The sequence below is a fragment of the Microtus pennsylvanicus genome, chromosome 14, assembly GCF_037038515.1.
Source record: "Microtus pennsylvanicus isolate mMicPen1 chromosome 14, mMicPen1.hap1, whole genome shotgun sequence".
In the NCBI taxonomy this organism is placed as follows: domain Eukaryota; kingdom Metazoa; phylum Chordata; class Mammalia; order Rodentia; family Cricetidae; genus Microtus; species Microtus pennsylvanicus.
Genome location: NC_134592.1, coordinates 39,358,809 through 39,375,913, shown reverse-complemented (window position 1 = coordinate 39,375,913; position 17,105 = coordinate 39,358,809). Strand labels below are relative to the sequence as shown.

Sequence of the window (17,105 nt, the reverse complement as noted above, 5' to 3'; positions counted from 1 at the left end):
GTAGACCAAGCTGGCCTCGAACTCACAGAGATCCGCCTGCCTCTGCCTCCCGAGTGCTGGGATTAAAGGCGCGTGCCACCACCGCCCAGCCTACAATTTTGAGTTTTGTTTGTTCTCATCTATTAGAATCTGTGGTGCTTTGCTGTTATACTTTGGGTTTATTTACATATTTGTTTATATTTGAGACAAAGTTGCTGCATAGCCTAGACTGGTCTTGAACTTGTAGTCACACTGCCTTTGCCTGCTGAGTGCTGGGATTAAAGGCATGAGCCATCACTGCTGGCTACTCATTACGATTTAGATGAGTTGTTCATCTACCAAAAAGAAATCGGACAAATAAATCAAGAACTTCTAAATGGGCCAGGTGGTGGTGGCGTGCATCTTTAATCCCAGTGCTCGGGAGGCAAGGGGATAGAGGCTCTCTGAGTTCGAGACCAACCAAGACCACCACATGAAAAATGCCACTTAAAAAAAAAATCTTAACTGTGCCAAGTTTAGAGTAATATTTCGGTGTCTGTCCTGTCACCTTCTCTTTAAGGCCCTCACAGCAAGTCTCCTGTCAATCCGAGGAGACTTAGTGAGCCTCCGCCAGGTCCTCAGACACCTGAGATGCAGGTGCACAGAAAGCGATGGCGCGTGTGTGCTCCGAGTGGCCTCTGCTCTGTGGGAGAAGTGGCTGAGTTTGCTGGAAGCCGCCAGGGTGTGGCAGCAGTGGAGTGGAGACCTGAAGAGAGAGTGGAAGTTCATCAGCGAGGAGGTGAGGCCTTTATCGTCCACACTCAAACCCTGCAGCTCCCCACGGGGCCAGCTAGTGCCTCTTCCTCGCGTCTGTGTTCTCTTATTTGTACGTTGAATAAACATTTTTTTTTGTGAATGTCTGTACAAGTTAGGCTTGGCAAATGCCTCTGAGAGATTCTTCAGCTTCTTTCACAATAGCGATGCTGCTTTAGGTAGCCTCTAACTCTCCCTGGAGTCCACATTCCTCTTCCACTTTTATGTGGCTCTAGGAATCACACTCAGGTCTCCTCCAGGATCGCGCAGCAAGCGCCATCACCCTCCGAGCTAGCTCCTCAGATGATTATTAAAAAGGTGACTACTTCCTGAGTGAAGCTGAAACATCTGTGCTGCGAGGCTGAGTTAATCCTTAAAAATAACTGTCTTAGCATTCATTACACGAGAGGTTAGAACTGGGTAACGTGCATGATAACTGATTAAATTAGAAACCAACTCCAATTGTTAACTGTGGAAATTAGTTATGATTGTTGCGTGTGGGCCTAAAACTATGAAATACGGTAATTTCTGAAAACCGCCTCAAAGAAGACCTCTCTGGCATTTGTCAGACACAGAGGATAGCTTAGTCATGGTTTAGGACTTAGGTGTTGTACATAATAAGAAAATGAAAAAGCTCGCACGAGATCATAGTATTTGCTAATCTTCCCATCGAGCAATAACGATAAATGAAGTGCAAATCAGAATATGAGTTGAGATCTCTCTTTTCTTCCTTTCAAAATTCCTGGTGAGTTTTCCGGAGGTGGAAATGTACCGAGTCCCTACTTAATTGGTGGGAGGTCGCCTGCACTCAACACTATCCTATTAACGAACTAAGAACTTCATAGACTTGAAACTGGTGTCATTTCAGTGGTGCTGGTAGGGCTTAATCGGCGAGCAGTCTCTTGGACACTCAGACTCCAAGAAACTCCATCAGTTACGCTTCTGTTTGGGCTGCTAGCCTGTCCACAATGATGCCAGTCACTGAGCCTCTATGCTCCACTGAGAAACCAGTCCAGACGCGTGCTTCTGAGATCCTTGCATTGGCCTTAGGAATTAACTATCATTACCATTTGATAGATAGGGAAACTGTTTTTTTTTTTTAAGTAGTGGCCTAAGATCCTCAACTGCAGGCTGTGGCAAAGTCCTGTGGACTGGGGCTGGAGTTGGGGTCTTCGCTACCATTATAACCTGGCAGCCCAGGGGACACTATACTTTGTACCTGGTGGGCACTCATTAAATCCCTGTTGAGGGAGAGTGTTTATTCAGATCCAAACCTAGGCTGAGTGTAAGCGTTCCCTGTTTTATCGCGGCACTGTTTTATATCCATTTGAAGTCACAGCTTGCTAATTTAAATCTTACTCGTTTAATTCTAATTACTCAAGCAAGCAATTAGATAGACCAGAAGCTTATAAAATTTCACTTCTTTTCAGATAAAGTCTCCTGTAGCCCGGGCTCATCACCGGCTTGTTGTGTAGCCGAGGAGGACTTTGATGTTGTAGCCTTTCTGTCCCTTCCTCTCAAGTGCTGGGGTTACAGATGTGTGTCACCACCCCTGATTTCTGCTGTGCCAGGGCCAGGGCTCTGTGCTTGGGGCAGGCATGCTACCAACCGTGCTCCATTCCCAGCCCAGCAAATTGTCCTCTTCAAAGGCCAGCACATATACACACATGTAGTAACAGAAGTGAGCGCTTATACAGTGCCTGGCTTATTTCTAAGTAGGGTGTTTTCAGCCACGTGATGAGCGATCCTCAGCCAGATGGCCGACCCATCCTCCTGCAGGCAGCTGTGCCTCTTTGCTGGCACCCACCGCCATTGTGCCTGCTGCAGTGTTGAAATTCCCTCCTTAGAAGAAAAAGGTGTGGACTGTTGACATTCCTGCCTGGAAGGAGTAGGTGGGAGGGCCACTGAACCCACACCAGAGCATCTAGCCACTCCTCTTAGCCATTTCTGTGTTTTTCTGCCCCAATGGCTGTGCCCTTGGGACCTAGGGGAGGAGCTAGAGTGTATAGGCTGAAGGAGGTCCTGAAGCCACCCTCCAGGCAGGGTGAAGACTTTCGAGGATGGGCTGTTTTGGGGTCAGCCAGGCTCCTCCTGTCAGTCACCCTTCACGCATGCTCTGTAAGTAAGCCCAATAAATTTATTGGGTCCCCAGGGCAGACTTCTGTGAAATTGTACTTGGGTTTGTTGTTAGGACTTTAGGAGGAAGGGGTTTGACTTAGAACCTTAGGTGGAGGGGTAGATGTTCACATTCCCCCTCTCCAGAGGAGGAGTTTTACCAACAGTACTTGAGGTCAGCAAGAGTCAGCAATGTGGAGTAACTTGCCCAAGTTCACAAGTGCTAAGAGAAGATTCCAGCTTACACGTCTGATCACTGAGCTACTAGGTGATGTGATTGTGTTGGTGTGAACGTGGATGTGTCTGTTGCTGGAGATAAAACCAAGCACTCTACCATGGAAGCACACCCCCAGCCTGTTGTGTGATCCATGGAAGTACCCCCTCCCCCATTGTGTGATCCATAGAACCACACCCCCTGCCTGTTGCCTGATCCTAAGGCAGCTCTTATTCATCCACTGGCAATGATGCAGTTCCCACATCCACATAAGACCTATACACGCAAGATTCCGCTAGCACCGTTGGTGTCTTTATCTGTGTGTCTCTGTGATAAAAATGCTCTGATAAAAACTATTTAAGGGAGGAAAGGTTGATCTTGGCTCAGGGTGCAAGAGGACAGCCTACCATAGCCCCTGGTGGCAGGAGCTGGAGGAAGTGACGTCATATCTGTTGTCAGGAAGAGGGCAGTGATGAATGCCTGGTGCTTAACTGGATTTCTCCTCTTTCTTCAGGCCAGGCCTTACCCAGTGAATGGTGCTACTCCGTGAGGTGGGACCTCCCATCTCAATTAACTAATGTAATCGAGCTAATCCCTCCCACGCATGCCCAGAACCTTGTCTCTCTGATGATCCTAGATCTTGTCAAGTTGACAGCCATATTAATTATCCAATATGTAACAATTTCTGATTTTAAACGATTGTTATAGAACTATCTTTATGAACTAACCATTTTGAGTAGTCAAATTTAAAAAAAAAACCTGAAACATTCATTTTATAAATTTCCAAAGTAAAAGTCCGTTTGCCTTTTGATTTAACTTTTTCCCCTTTCAACATAACATCTTATTTTTTTAGACAGACTGTACTTAATATCATTATTGATACCCTAGTTAGCTTCAGCTGTCAAGTCTACAACCTCAGTGGATGCATTTCCTGATCAGAGTGGCCTTTGATGATGTCTGTAAGGGGTTGTCTTGACTGATAATTGACATGGGAGGGCCTAGCCCCGCCTGCTGTGGGCCTGGCTGTATCAGAAAGCCAGCTGAGCAGGAACCTGGGCATGAGCCAGAGAGTGAGCGAGATGCAGGTTGGGATCCTGCCCTGACTTCCCTCAGTGACGGACTGTGGTCCGAAAGTGTAACCTTCCCCAGGCTGCTTTTGGTCAGAGTGTTCTCAGCACAGCCACGGAAAGGAAGCTAGAACAACTGACCTTGAATAATGGCACAATGTTTTGGTGGTCATGAAGTGCTGGGGCAAAGCCGTTTCTTCAGAGACAACTGGGAAGAAAATGCTGGCTGCTGCCTCTCGTACTGTTGAATCCCAAAGCTATTTCCTCCTTTGTACCCACTTCTTCAGGTCCCGAGATTTTCATCGTCCTTTACTCGTGTGTGTGTGTGTGTGTGTGTGTGTGTGTGTGTGTGTGTGTGTGCGCGCGCTTTTATGTGTGTGTGTGTGTTAAAACTATAGTTTTTCATCCTGCTCACCTTTATGATGAATCATCAATTTATAAAGGGCTTTATTAGGATGTTATGTCCAAGAAAAGTCACTAAGGGATACAGACTTTTCCAAGGGAAAGGACCAGCACATAACCTTTATGCTGTTTTCTCGGCTTAAGGGGCTTTCTTTAATAATTTTGAGTTTCGAGTAATGTGTGTAGTCATGTGACTACAAAAATGTAGGACATTCCCGTCATCGCTGAAAATTCCCTCATGCCCTTTGTGTTCCTTTATGCCCGAGCAGGATTGTCTGGGTGGATGGAGGACAGCTACCCCTTCATACACTGAGCATTTGCCTGACTCCTGGCCTGAACCGTTCTCTCTCGGCTCTCCTTGTCAATCACTAGCCCCACAGCAGTCTTGCAGCTGAGACTGCACTTGCCAACAGGTGGTTTATTTGGAAAAGGGGGCACCAGTCCACAGGAAGGAGAGCTGAAACAGAAGAGGCCCAAGCTACTGGCCTTTTTGTTTATTTTATACTCTCTGGGGTCGTGGTCATTGCGTTTGTTCGTTTGTAGCCACTGCTCTTGGGCATGGCTGCACCAAATGAAGCCCTGATAAGTTCTGGGTTACGGAACTGGGCTACAGGCAAGGTTCTTTGAACCCCAATCATTTTAGAAACCTTAGATCTCTCATTAGTGTCCTGTCCATACTGCAATTCCTTTGTCGGCATGCTGGTTTTAAGCAGGAAGGTGTGAAATGGTCTGTCCTAATATCTAGTTCAGGGTAGCTGCTACCTGGGAACCAGGTTAAAATGGGGAGGCACATACTCCATAGCCGAGTTTCTTAGGGAGGGAACAGTCTCCCTCTGTACCTGGTATATTATAGCAACTGGGCATCCCAGTAGATCATAGGACCCAAGTGACAGGACAGCAGATGCCACAGCATGTTCCTGACGCTTTGGCTTTTCTTCCCAGCAAGCATTAGAAGCATTGCTGGTAATGGATTTGAACAAGAATCATAAATATAACATGTATTATTTCCGTGATCCAAGAAGCCCCATCCCATGGTATCTCTCTTTGCTAGCAATTGAAAAATTGACCAACTTGACCTTCAGATTAGTGAAGAAGCATGCCTTCGACTTTGAGGACCCTGGAAGCTTTTAGTAATTGATGCTGGGACTCTTGCATTTTCTTAGGTTTATTTTCTCACCCTCTGGTACATCCAGGGCCTTGCTCACTTCTCTGATTAGCATGACACCGCAGGTGCAGCTGTCTGATGTGGTAGCTTGTAGTGGCAAGGCAGGCCACTGTTGGAACATTGAGTAGGAGGGCAGAGTGCTATAAATGAGTCTTGTAGCTAAAGGGGATGGACACAGGGCTTGGGGGTAGGGATGGAAGTGCAGCGAACTTTCTGACCCAGGAGCCGTTGAGGCTGTTTCCCATGTCCAGGGCCAGCAGAATTCCTAGTTTCTAGGTAGGTGTTGTAATAAGTTATGTATTTCTGAGTTTTGTACATGCCAGTGCTTGATAAGCCCAGCCAGCTCAGTGATCAAAGTGGCTCTGTCTCCCTTTGGAAAGCGTCAGGTTCGTAACAAACCGCCAGGCTTAGTTTTACAGCATGATGCAGGCATTCAAAGTGAAAGAAAAGAGACTCCTAGAAAAGTTTCCACATCCGACAGCAGCCCGGCCTCTTACACTGGAAGCTGCTTCTTAAGTAGACCTCGGATGTTAACACTGCCCACACCACCAGAGGCCTCAGTGGGGAAAGAACTCACTTTATCCGGTAGCATCTCCCCGGGCCGTTCACAGTAGCATTTCCTCTTCTGAATCACACTTGTACATGGGCAGTTTCTGGCAGCTACAGGGTTCTTGATCGTAGAGGGCTAATGCTCCCAGCCATGTCGTAACAAATAATGACTTTGACCCAGGATGTGGCATTACGAATGCTTTAAAGAGAGGATTATAAAAAAACGCGCTTGCCAAGGTAGAGTTCACATCTCAGCATCTTCGTGCTTTTCTCCCCCATTGCCATTTGTTTAACTAGATTGAACGAGAAGCAATAATTTTAGAGAGTCTTCAGGAGGACCTTCCAGAGGTTTCCAGAACAAAGGACATAGCTCCCACAGAGGAACTCCGTCAGCTCTTGGACTCTCTGTGCCAGCATGAGGGGAGCGTGGAAAAGCAGCAGCAGCTGCTGACCCTGCTTCTTCAGCGCATAACAAGTATCCAGAACATTCCAGAAGGTACCGAGACTGTGGAAACCATCCCGGCACTTCAGGAGATTAGGTCTATGCAGGAACGGTGCAACAGGTAAGACTTCCAAAGAGGTTCTGAAGGAAATGGCCTTGAGGGCTTCTGTTCAGAGTTAGAGACTATAAAAAATGAACCAGGCAGTGGTGGCATGTGCCTTTAGTCCCAGCACTCGGGAGGCAGAAGCAGGCGGATCTCTGTGAGTTTGAGGCCAGCCTGGTCTATAGAGTGAGTTCCAGGACAGCCAGGACTGTTACATAGAGAAACCCTGTCTCAAAAACCGAAAAAGAGATAAAGGCAGATGATAACAAAGGCTACAGCAGAGTCAGCACTGATGGTCCAGACGGGACAGAAGAGATGCATGGTTCTATGGAAACCCACTCATTTTCCATTCTGGTATTACCAGGTATGAATAGCTGGCAAACTTTTAGTATTACCTATTGACGTGGGACGTTTCAAGACTGGGAAATTAAAAAGCCCAGTGTGTCTGTTTGACTCTCACCACGCAGCGAAACACAGCCAATCACCCTTTCTTGTTTCTCACTGTGATTACTGAAATTATAGTACTTACACTGTTGTGTGTTCTGCCAAATTGTTTATCAGCCGATTGTTTTTGTCTCCTCTGCCACGGACTGTCAATTTAAATATATGCCTGCAGAATAGTCTGTGATGGTGATCTGCCATACTATGTTTAAGCAAACCCCTTTCCAGATCTTTTAACTTCTGTGTAGTCCGGTTGTGTTTGTTGTAAGAGCCCCGGCAGCGGCTGTGCTCATTCAGGAGGAGAGCAGAAGTTTCCCTCTCCGTCTTAGTCACTCAGCACCTCCACCTGATGCTCAGAGGTTTCCTTCCCCACACCCACTAACCATTTCTCAGCTGACGTCCCCTCAAGTTGCGGTAGTTCAGGTCCGACATGATCCACCTGTCCAGATTCCACACTTTGAGCACTCAGTTTTACAATGTTGTCCCTGCTTCAGAGGCCACCGTTGTGGGATGTCGCCCGTGCTTCTGACTGCGTGGTTGTTGGGACTTCCTCCAAAACCCTTTCTAGTATCCAGCAGGACTCAGGGAGCCACTTAGGCCTGCTGATTTATTAATAGAAGATATAACAAAGGATACAGATGAAGAAGAATGGTCCAGGGGTACGAGAATGTGACAGCTTCCCTGCCCTCTACACCCCCTGACCTGTGGTCACTTCTCTTGTTCAGGGATCCAGGCGCTCTGACCCTATCATGTCCATGCTTCTGAGGTTGCTTTCCTCATGGTGGTTATCCCTCTGACCAAGTCACCTCAGCCTTCAGACCCTCTCCTTTGTCTATGGGTTGGGAGGGTGGTGGTTGGACAGGGCAGTGCAGACGGTCCCAGCTCTCCAATCACTTAGTTAGCTCTCCCGCCATGAGGCTATCCAGGAGTCCACCAAGAGATGCGTTTAGTGCTAGGGCTCTCTGTCTTAGAAATGAGGCCTAGGGAGAAATGTCAGAACAGATTTTCAGTCAATGTGTGGTGGCACACACTTATAACCCGAGCATTTATGGGATAGAGACAGCAGGATCACTGCAAGTTCAAGGCTAGCCAGGGCTACATACTGAAGTGATTTCATTGTGTTCCTCTCTGTAAGGAAAACAAGAGCCCCCATCTCAGACCTGGAGGGCAGAGGCCAAGTATAGATTTCTATCGTGTTACCAAGTGATAGATACCAGATAGTTCTCGGGAAAGACCCCCCCCACACCATTACCCCCCCACGCACACACACAAACACAGCGTCTTTGAGAAATGGGCTGGTGGTGGTTGTCTGTTCTAAAGAGCCCACCCACGGCTGATGATACACGTCACTTCCTTTGGGATCTGGAACCACGCGGGACAGAGAAGCTAGGGATGGCAGCTGGAATGTGTAGAGAGGACACTTGGGGATGAAGGTTTTGGGAAGGCTGTTGATTGCCTGTATTTGATGTATGTATGTGTGACAATTGGTATATTAACCAGTCAGAAACCGGTACTTCTCTCCTCCGAAGGAGACTGACCTTTGATGGATTCCTTAGAGAGCTCTGTTCTGATGCTTCATTCCAGGCTTCTTCAGGCAACTCAAAAGAATAAGGACTCGATCCAGACCGAAATCCAGGCGCGGCATTCTTTCATGAAGGAAATAAGTGATGTGAAGCGTTCATTTGAACAGATCGTAACTTCTCTCCAAAACCTGGCGCTGGAAGACCATCCAGAAAGGGCAGGAGAGTTGGAGGTGAGTGAGGGAAGAATTAGTGGAAGTGGCTGGGACTGGGCCACAGTCTTCTGTTCACGTCCTGGGGCAGAGCTGTAACCCATCAGCTAGAGTTGGACAGTAATCCAGGGAGTCAGGGAGGGAGGCGCACAGGGCCTGTGGCACACTGCAGAGTCAGGGCAGGAGGGCGAGCATGGTTGGAAAAAGGAGCCAGGCTGGGAGACGGGTCACTCAGAAGTATGTAGCCCTGTTTGGAACCATGTTTTAAGTATATGCTGATCAGAGACCTCGCCCACATATCAGGAATATGCTAGATGAGTCTTTGTTTGGACTTGCTACCTCAGCTCTGAGAGGCGCTGGGTCTGCCCTGAGGGTCACTTCGAGAACTCAGTTCTTCAGACTGACCTCTCCTCCTATTCTTAGTCCAAAAACGACTTGGGGAACTTTTTAAAAGCTACGGAGAAACCCTGTCTCGAAAAAACAAACAAACAAACAAACAAACAAATTTTAAAGATTTGCTTATTTTAATATTTTATATGTATGAGTGGTTGGCCTACGTGTGTGTGTGTAAAATATATACACATCATGTGTGCCTGGTGCCTGTGACTGCTAGAAGGGGGCGTTGGATATCCCTGGAATTGTAGTATTAGATGGTTGTAACCTACCACGTGGACGTTAGGAACCAAACCTGGGTCCTCTGCAAGAGGAGCAAGTGCTCTTAACCATTAAACCATCTCTCAGCCCCTCACTTTATTTTCTATGTGTGTATGTGTGTGCTCGCCTGAGGAGGCCCGAAGAGACTGTTGGGTCTCCTGGAACCAGAGTTCCATTTGGCTGTGACTCCGGGAACTGAATCTGGGTCCTCCTCCCTGAGAACAGCCAGTGCTCTTAACCACCTACCAGTCTCTCCAGCCCTGACTTTGGTGACTTTAGGCAAAAGTCTCAGAGCCCTTGGTTATCAGCGTTGAAAAGGGAAACCTACTGTCCGCTTTCAAAAGTTTGCTTTGCAGCGAGGTCACCACCTTGTCTCTGTGAGTAGCTGTGAACTGAGACCGACCATCCCTAAGGCCTGGGCGGAAAGAACAGAATGCAGCCCCACCCCACCAGTGACGTCATTCTTCCCTCTCCAGGCCTGTCAATCAGCCGAGGATGGCGACCCCTGAGCAGGGTTTAACATCACAGGTTTAGAGTGGGAACTGTTCCGCGGGGCCGGGACTCAAGAGTGCTGTTCACCAGTCACTAAAGGACACAAAAGCCCTGGGAAGTCAAGAAGTAGTTTTCCATTCGATCTTTGGGAAACTTTCCCAAACAGATGAGTTTCTCCTTTGTAATTACGGTGGGAGAACACCGGTCAGATTCTGTTTCTAGGCCGCAAGCAATGGACCATTTGTTCACCACGCTTTTATCTCCTGAAACCTAAATTCTTTACCAGGAACTAGAACCCTCCTTTTGAAAGGCCCGGGGCTCTGTCTGGCTGTCTAATTACATGAAACAGACACTTTGGCTTTAAGTGCGGGGCTCTCGGTGGCCTTGACTCATTATGATGCTACTGAAGGAAGAAGCAGAAATAGCAACAAGTTAATAACAACACGGAAAAACCTTCTTTGAAACGTCTGGCTGCTTGTTGCTTTTTAGCCAACTGGCCACAGCTGAGGGGCAGTCGGTCCTAGAGGTGCTGGAGAGGCTGGGGCTGCCCTAATGCTTTTCTGCCACAATAGTCTGACACTCCGAAGAGCGATCAAGTTCAATTCTCACAAATTAGAAAGCATCATCTGACTAACCCCTGGGGCTTAATCTGCTTGTATCAATTGGGAGGTTTTGTCATGTAAAGTTGGCTTATTTAAGTTGAGAGGACCATGGAAAGCCTGTTTGCTTTTTTTTTCCCCCTTAGGGCTAGACTTTTTTCCCAGGTTCTGTAAGTATTGAGTCTCTGTTGATGGTTTCAGGAGCTGCGAAGCGTTCTCGAGAAAGGCAAGCTGACTTTCGAGAACATCATGGAAAAACTGCGCATCAAGTATTCCGAAATGTACAGCATAGTCCCCGCGGAGATGGACTCCCAGGTGGAGGACTGCAGGAAGGCGCTGGAGGATGCGGATGAGAAGGTGATGATGGTGTCTGCGTGGTGCCCTTGATGGTGGGGTGGCACGGGCGGAAATAGGAATACCCTCTGATGTCACCGTCACTTGGCTAGTTGCGGCTCCGACTGGTTTCACGGAGCGCATGTTTTGAGATAAAGGTGCTTGAAGTAACTGCATAGATAGCAGGATTTCAGATTATCTTTTATTTTCACCAGTTGTCTTAGATGCTTACATTTTAATAATTCATGTTATCTTTTACTTGGATGATTATTATTATCATGGTTTAAAAATATTATTTATTCTAAAAATTTTTTTAAATGGGGACATCTGTAAGGTTTTTCTTTAAAATGTATTCCCCAAAACATTTTGAAAGACTAACCAAGGACTGTAGGAATACAGATTATATTTTTTACTCAAAGTAACACTCAGCATGTGGTGTCTTTAATAGTGATGTGGATGGAATTCTCACAAAGCATCCTGGGGAAAGTTTTTTTTACTTCAGAGTTCGGGTCTGAAGAGAGGTTGTGAATTGTTCCATTGTGCTGGAAACACAGGCACTCAGCAAGACAGTTTTATTAGGGCAACTCAGACCAGCAAAACAAAATTGTGTTGGTTCAGTTTCCATAAGGAGAGTTTTGTGTTTTGTTTTTAAACTTAGAATGCCTATAACTTGATAATTATAACAGATCACCACCAGAAACAGCACAGGGAAAAATGGGGCTCTCTATTCTGAGGAAGTAGGTACTAGGAGAAGGTTGTTTCCCCTAGATGGTAGGGAGGTGGAGAATACCTTTGTGTTTAAATTGGCCTGAGAATAGAGTTGATTGTATTGCATTCAACCAACCATATAGATATACAGAAATATCTAGATTTTCTTATAAAATGGGGATACATGCAAAAATCAGATTTCAAACTCAGATGTTAATGTTGGTTATGGTGGTTTACTCCTGTAATCCCAGTACATCACCGGCTAAGGCAGGGGCCAGCTGAGGTTGCAGGGCCAGTCCCTGTCTCAAACAAAACAAATGAAACAACAAACCCCTCAGATGCTAGCACGTGTCATTAGCTTCTCGGACAGATTTCCTAGAACATGTGCTCTGCATGTAATTATGCTTCCTCTTTCTGTGTGAGAATAGATTTTGATTAAACATACAGCAACCTATTAGAACTTTTCTCACGGATCATTATTATCTGTTTTAAAAGACTCCCAAATAGTTTGAGAGAAACTCAGAGCTATTTTTGTGACTTTATGTGGAAACCCCTACAAAGTAAGTTAATAAAAATGCAGTCTTTCAGGTGTAAGAGTGAAGTTTTCCGTTGTGAACTTGTATGTTTGTGACAAATGGAATTGATTTTTATTGTGTCATGGGTCTCAGGGAAATTAAAGGGTCCAGGCCACAGCCACAGACAGTATCTTGTATGTAATTCAGATGGCTGCTTACCCCTGATCATAATCTTGCCCAGTGTGCCCAAATGGTAGTATGTCACTGCCCATACTGGCTAACTCGGTTTGTTTGTACTGTGTTACACATGCAACAAGAAAAACATTAATACAAGAGTAAAGCGAGAGTTGAGGGACCAGAGAGATGGCTCAGTGGTTAAGAGCACTTGTTGCTCATTCATTTCCTAGGGCCTACATGGTGACTCACAATAATCTTTAACTCCAATTCCAAGGGATCTGATTCCCTCTTCTGCCTCCTCAGGCACCAGGCACATGCTTGGTGAACATCATACATGAGGCAAAATATTCATACACATAAAATTAAGCTAAAAATCCTAAGTTGATATTTTTAAAGCCATGATCTTTATTTTATTATAGTATGGTCTATGAATAAAGATACAATATGACAGTATCCCTAGCCTGCTGAGACTTGAGCTTGCTACAGAGTCTGGGAACTGAGGGCGTCTAGGGTCAAGTTCCGCCAACACTTTGATGTGTGGGTCTTGGTGCTGAGTTAGCCATTAGCCCAGGTTTTGACTTCCGCAAATGCATCCTTATCTGTCTAATTTTCACCGTAACTAGTGTGTATAGTATTATATGGGTATTTTGTGGTTACTTATCAACGGTATCTTAAAAACAAGAAAACATACTGATCAGCTCTTTGGGAAAACAGTATATTTAATACTCCTCATCTTTCCTAGCACAAGTTATTTTCTTAAGAAAATCATTTAGATTTAAAAAAGTTGTCCTCAGCAGCTAGAGTTATGGTTGCTGGGAACACACACTAGAAATAGCGTAGAAAAAAAACAAGGCTCCCCACCCTTTAGACGTAGTTACTTGGGGGAGGTTTTGCCTAACTGTATGGGGAAGTGGAGATTACATTTGTTTAAATTAACCTAAGAATAAAGTTGATCTTCCTGAATCCAGAGCTAGGTAGAAGATTTTCTCATAAAGTTCCGAGTGTCTGAAGTAGCTTTCTTCTCCTATAGAAATTCTTTTCTATCATTTGATACTTCAGAGGATCCCCCCCCCCCAGGTAATTTTTCCCAATGTAACATGAATTTTACTTATTTGACTAAACATATTTCTGGATTATATTGGAAAGGTCAGGAAACACAGCTGATATTTAGTATAGTCTGACTATCTACCATGTCACCAATACATTTGCAGTGTGGTTGGGATGTGCCCCCACCATGTTCAAATATTTTACAAGTCAGAAGAGGGAGTGATATTTGCGATGTTTGGATCTGAGAATGGAGAGCCAAAGCTGTCTGCACACCAACCATACGTTCTCCCTTGTACAGATGAGCCATGAAATATCGAAGAGTTCCCCGTCGTATGTCATGAGGAGGAAGATGGAAGACATTAGCCATGGACTTCATTGCATTGAGAAGATGTTGCAACGGAAAAGCAAAAACATTGAGGAAGCGCAAGAAATTCAGAAGGTAACGTGCTCCTTGAAGTGGCTTTGACATTTGGCATTCTTTCTCATCCCTGGACCCGCATCCCAGACGTGAATCACTCAAGTCAGCCAAAGATGAGTTCTTTGGATAGACCTGAAGCTCCGAGAACCTGAGCCAGGCCTAAGCATTAGCTCGGTTGGTAGAGTGCTCGCCTAGCACACACAAAGTCCCGGGTCTGAGCCCCAGCACAGCAAAAAACAGGACATGGTGGTACATGCAAGTCATCAGAGACTTAGAAGGTGGAAGCAGGGATCGAGGTCATTCCTGGCTGCATAGGGGAGTTTGAGGCCAGCATGGACTGAGGTCTGGTCTCAGCAAACAAACAAATAATAGAATTTTAAGAATGGATGAATGAATACCTAAACCAAATCCCTGGGGCATCCGTGATGAGAGGCCAGCTCAGAGGCACGGTTGGTCAGGTGCATGGAGGCATTATTCTCAGTCTTTGACAGACAGGCACTTGCCCCAGCCCCTGGCCCCTCTGACTAGGAAATGACATTCCTACAAACAAAGGGACAGTAAGGATCTTTCATGCCATGGGATGACTGACTTATGAAGTGAGTCAGTTAGGTCTGAGAAACAGTACCAGGTTTCCTATAGGTTGCCAAGGTTACACAAGACAAAAAAAAAATCTCCAAACCGATTTCCCTTGTGAAATTGCTTAGGAAACAAAGTTTCAGGTAAAAGCGTAGATGAGTGTTGTTCTACCTCCAAGTCCCAGGTAAACACCTGCCTGTGAGTTTGTACTGCCCTCCACAGCTTTAGGAAGTCCTAATGTAATAGGTCATTCATTGGTAGACAGAGCCTTGGTTCTTAAGCAGAAGAACCAGACCTAGCAAGTCAGGTATTGTTTCCCCAAGCTGGTTATTATACAAGTATTAGGTACGATTGGAAAATTTTACCTTTGAAATCTCCCTCTGCCCACATAAGTTCAGATTAGAATCCAGGCTATTTTTTCTTGAGTCAAAAGCGCTTGTCGACCGCTAATGCATGCTGGGAATTTTCAAACGCCACACCACTTCCAAGGCTGTAGGCATTGTTGTTCATTCTATTTTTGCACTCGAGGTTGTCTTCCGGACTTGTGTGTGTATGTGTGCCTGTACGGGTATGCACACGCAGAAAGGTCTACATAGACCTTTCTCTTTTTTATTTTGTTTTGCTTTGGGAGATGGACTCCTCAGGTCCCCGGTCTCAAATTCCTGAGCTTAAACAATCCTCTTGGTCTCCTGTGAGCCAAGGCTAAAGGAATTCATCATCACACCCTGCTTAACTAGCCTTTTACTTTTTTTTTTAAATGATACTTTTTTATTTTTTATTTATTTATTATGTATACAATATTCTGTCTGTGTGTATGTCTGCAGGCCAGAAGAGGGCACCAGACCTCATTACAGATGGTTGTGAGCCACCATGTGGTTGCTGGGAATTGAACTCAGGACCTTTGGAAGAGCAGGCAGTGCTCTTAACCACTGAGCCATCTCTCCAGCCCCTTAACTAGCCTTTTAAACACCTCCTGTGGACCTCCTGGCTTTTGCCCATTTGGGGCCGTGTGAGCCTTGTCTGCTATTAGTCATCCTTGTTTACCCTCCAGGATTCCTGTCCCGCAGCGGCTCACGTGTACCAAAGTGGATGGTTAGAATTAGAAAGTGGTTCCCGGTTTAGACCACAAATGGTTGCTGGGTGTGAATGAACAAGTGTACAAGCGTGCCAGTGATATTGTCTGTTAGCATTGCCACGTGCAAGTGAGTGCCGTGTGCAAGCTGGCCATTACCCCCCATGGCAGATTCATTGAAACTGACTTCACATTTCCTTCTCCAGAAAATATGGGATGAACTCGACCTCTGGCATTCCAAGCTGAATGAGCTGGACTCTGAAGTTCAGGACTTTGTCGAGCAGGACCCAGGGCAGGCTCAAGAATGGATGGATAACCTCATGGCTCCTTTCCAGCGGCATCAGCAAGTGTCCCAGAGAGCAGAATCCAGAACCTCACAGCTCAACAAGGTGCGGCCATGAAACCTGATAGCTGCATAGCGTGGCGGCTCCACAGGGGGTGACATTCAGGGGTGGCCAGTAGTGTCCTGCTGTGGCCATCCTCCTCCCCTTCCTAGGTGCCATAGTGAGCCCACAGCAGGAGTCCAGGCAGCTGAGCTTCCCTAGGTAAATGGAGACCCAAGAGTGAGCATGTAGGGCGTGCTGTCCCAGAGCCTGGGGAGGGAGCCTGCAATGAGAGAGGTGCCATTTGGGAACAAGGTCCCTTTCTACTTCTGTTCTAAAGAGTGGCTGTGTTTGGTGAATCCCAAGTGTGATCCTGTAGGACAGGATCCTGAAATGGGATATGACAGGACCAGGTCCTGAACTCGAGGAGAAAGTGTAAGCCCTATGTTCAGAATGAGGCAGAAATGGGGCAAGGCTAGTCGCAGCTCTGACTGGGAACCTTTGTCAAAGCCTAACAGGAACTCTTTAAATCCTGGACAAGTTGGACAGTTCTTCACCTGGAGCCTGGCATGCGACTGGCCAACATTAGTTAGCTCTCCTCTTGATTAGAGATCAGTCTGACCCAGCAACTAGCCTCCAGTAAGCTTGCTTCCCATTTTGTTCCACAGGCCACAATCAAGATGGAAGAATATAGTGATCTTGTGAAAAACATAGAGGCGTGGCTAGAGAAGACCGGCTGTCTGCTAGCCACTCCTGCCTGCTATGACTCGTCAAAGACCCTGAGCCACCGAGCCAGCACCCTCCAGGTAGGGCCTCTGGGGTTTTCACCAAGTCAGCACAATCGACCCCTTTTCCACTTGACACCCAAACACATCATTGATAAGCCACAACCTTTCCTTTGTTGTACATCCCCCAAATCACACTTTAATAACGCCACGATGTAAAATATAAGCTTAAAAATTCCCACAGTCATTACAAGTTCAAACACTTTAAAATTCACCAAAAAAAAAAAAAATCCAAAGATCTCTTTTAAACCCTAAAATCTCTATAAAAATTTAGTCTTTCAACTGTGGGCTCCTGTAAAATTTTTAAAAAAAAAAAGTAAGTTAAATACTTTCTTACTTCAAGAGGGAAAGGCACAGTCACACAGATCTAAGCAATGTCTAGGATCTGGGATCCACTCACGATCT

The 17,105-nt window shown here is 46.0% G+C and overlaps 1 protein-coding gene across 9 annotated transcripts in view; it reads left to right on the top strand.

Moving 5' to 3' along the window:
- Syne2 (spectrin repeat containing nuclear envelope protein 2) overlaps positions 1-17,105 on the top strand; it is a 297,565-nt gene that overhangs the window by 163,880 nt on the left and 116,580 nt on the right. For all 9 annotated transcript variants that reach the window (XM_075947894.1, XM_075947893.1, XM_075947890.1 and 6 more), the window contains 7 exons: positions 539-757; positions 6,581-6,846; positions 8,854-9,022; positions 10,948-11,103; positions 13,825-13,965; positions 15,799-15,981; positions 16,584-16,721. In XM_075947894.1, the coding sequence (XP_075804009.1) occupies positions 539-757; positions 6,581-6,846; positions 8,854-9,022; positions 10,948-11,103; positions 13,825-13,965; positions 15,799-15,981; positions 16,584-16,721 (1,272 nt within the window). The remainder of the gene's footprint in view (positions 1-538; positions 758-6,580; positions 6,847-8,853; positions 9,023-10,947; positions 11,104-13,824; positions 13,966-15,798; positions 15,982-16,583; positions 16,722-17,105) is intronic.